A 2,549-nucleotide genomic window follows, 5' to 3' on the forward strand; every position below is an offset into this window, starting at 1 on the left:
ATTATAAGCATATTAATGTCTATACCATCCACATCAAGAGACACAGTGTCTATTTCACTCATGGCTGTTATCACTCATGCCTGCAGGTCCTGGCCATAGCAGGTGCTCAGTAAATGTTTGCCACACTTGATCAGAAGGTACCATCACAGCTCCTGGTGTCTTGAGGGTACTTGTGGGTACACTGCCACGAGGAACAAAAGGTTAGGAGAATCTCAGGCTGGAGGCTGCCTGGTGGTGAGTCCCCGGGGAGCTACACGGGAGCAGAGAACCAGAAACAGGGTAGAAGCGTGCCTGGTGGGTCTCAGAAGTCACAGGCGGGACTCCCTCTATGGAGACTGTGATCCAACTGCACCAACATGCAGATCAGCTCTGCATCCCACCACTTGCCTGAGGACTCGGGAGAAAGATGCCCAAGACAGCACAAGCCCTAACAGCACTGGAAAGACCAATGGGCATTACTAAAATTTTGTTCTAAAATAATAATAATAATATAGGAAAAATATCCATTGACCTCCATTGCCTGCATGAAAATATAAACAGTATCAAAAAAAATTGTTTTTAAAAAGGATTTTTCATTTTGTTCTAAAATAATAATAATAATATAGGAAAAATATCCATTGACCTCCATTGCCTGCACGAAAATATAAACAGTATCAAAAAAAATTGTTTTTAAAAAGGATTTTTCTGTTTTTTATGATTGATGACCACCATAATGCATGTTATTTGAGGGGGAATATTGCCTATTTGCTGTGTACCTTATTAAAGAATCAGAAAGGCATAAATATGGCATTTTCTTGGACTGGGTTTTCAGACTCTCAACTTCTCCATTATTTTAAGAAATGAAACTTTCTCTGCCTGCACTGGAGAGTCCACTTTGAACACTTCGAACACCAGGGGAGCGGCAGCCAGGGAAGGGGACGGGCATCTTCCTTCACTAATGCTCTTCTCTTTCTTTGCAGTATGTGTCCAGTTGCCGCGCCACCTCACAGGGCACTGCAGAGCAAAGCAGCCTCCACTCTCACCACCTCGCCCACCAGCACCGCCACCACCGCCACCACCACCATCTGCACCACCACGCCCACCCTCACCACCTCCACCACCAGGAGACAGGGCTGCACACCACGCAGGTGACGCCCTGCATGTGCCCCTTGTTCTCCTGCCAGTGGGAAGGCCACCTGGAGGTGGTGGTGCCCCATCTGCGACAGATCCACAGGGTTGACATCCTTCAGGGAACTGAAATAGTCTTCCTGGCCACGGACATGCACCTCCCCGCGCCGGCCGACTGGATCATCATGCACTCCTGCCTTGGCCACCACTTTCTGCTGGTGCTTAGGAAGCAGGAGAGGCACGAAGGCCACCCCCAGTTCTTTGCCACCATGATGCTGATCGGGACCCCCACCCAGGCCGACTGCTTCACCTATCGCCTGGAGCTCAACAGAAACCATCGGCGTCTCAAATGGGAGGCCACCCCCAGATCAGTGCTTGAGTGCGTGGACTCAGTGATCACCGACGGGGACTGCCTTGTCCTCAACACCTCGCTGGCCCAGCTCTTCTCCGACAATGGCAGCCTTGCCATCGGAATTGCTATCACTGCGACGGAGGTCCACTCCACTGAAGCAGAGGTGTGAGGCCACCCCCCACCAAAAAACTGTCTGTGCTCCGTGGCCTCCAAATGCCAGGACTCCAGACTCCTTTTTATTCTTCTCATTCCTTCCTTCCTTCCTTCTTTTCTTTTTTTGTCTCAGGAACTTTGCAGCATTTAGTATTTGTCTGCTATGGGCATTATATTATGTAAACATCCTGTGATTCAAGATCTTGGTGTGATGTTTGTCCTGTTTTGTTGGTATAGTTTTATAGAACGTTTGTAAGTTCAATCAGAACAGCTATTTCCCACCACCTCTAATTCCTTCCTCCTCTACTTCTAAAATGAGCAAAAGTCAACAAGACCACAAAGCAGACTGTTGGTGTTGAAAGGAGACTTACTGTCCAAATCATTTCTTCTTTCTCTTTTCAGGCTATTTCGGAGAGAGTTTAATCTGATATGTGTGAGGGCAGCAGGTTAGGGAGGGGACCTGGCCCCCTCACAGATAGATCATATTGCAGACCAGCATACACGACCCTGACACCTTCCCAGGAGTCTCAGGGTCAAAGCTAAGCTACATGGACAGAGATGGTGTCTCCTCCACAGGACAGGGGACTGGGCTGGAGGCGCCCTGCGTTGAGTCCTTGGGGCAGGCCCCAGGCTGGGGAGAGTGCTCTTTTGGAGGCTCCCACAGCCTTGCTCCCAGGCTGTGCCATCTTTTCCCACTCTGGAATGAAAGTCTTTGAGTTTTCAGTGCTTTCTTGAAAACCCCTTTGCCCTCTGTTGAGCAGGTAGTTGAAAAGGATGACAAGAAGCCGCAGAAAAAAGAGAACAAAATTAATCTCCCATCTCTGGGGGGGCAGGTGTTCCCTCTTCAGAGAGTTTTATCATCAAGTCATAAAATATGTCAATCCTCTGGCCAGGGGGAAGCCCTTTCCTATCGTGCAAAGGACCTACTTTGTTCTTG

General features: G+C 48.8%; 1 protein-coding gene across 1 annotated transcript in view; it reads left to right on the forward strand.

The window, feature by feature from the left end:
- Window positions 1-1,741, forward strand: part of SIAH3 (siah E3 ubiquitin protein ligase family member 3) — a 75,133-nt gene extending 73,392 nt beyond the window's left edge. Inside the window, exon 2 of the mRNA XM_008574443.1 lies at window positions 960-1,741. Within this exon, the coding sequence (XP_008572665.1) occupies window positions 960-1,628 (669 nt within the window). The 3' untranslated portion in view covers window positions 1,629-1,741. The remainder of the gene's footprint in view (window positions 1-959) is intronic.
- The last annotated feature ends 808 nt before the right edge of the window (window positions 1,742-2,549 follow it).

Source organism: Galeopterus variegatus, unplaced genomic scaffold (genome assembly GCF_000696425.1).
Source record: "Galeopterus variegatus unplaced genomic scaffold, G_variegatus-3.0.2 Scaffold1049, whole genome shotgun sequence".
NCBI classification, from domain to species: Eukaryota; Metazoa; Chordata; class Mammalia; order Dermoptera; family Cynocephalidae; genus Galeopterus; species Galeopterus variegatus.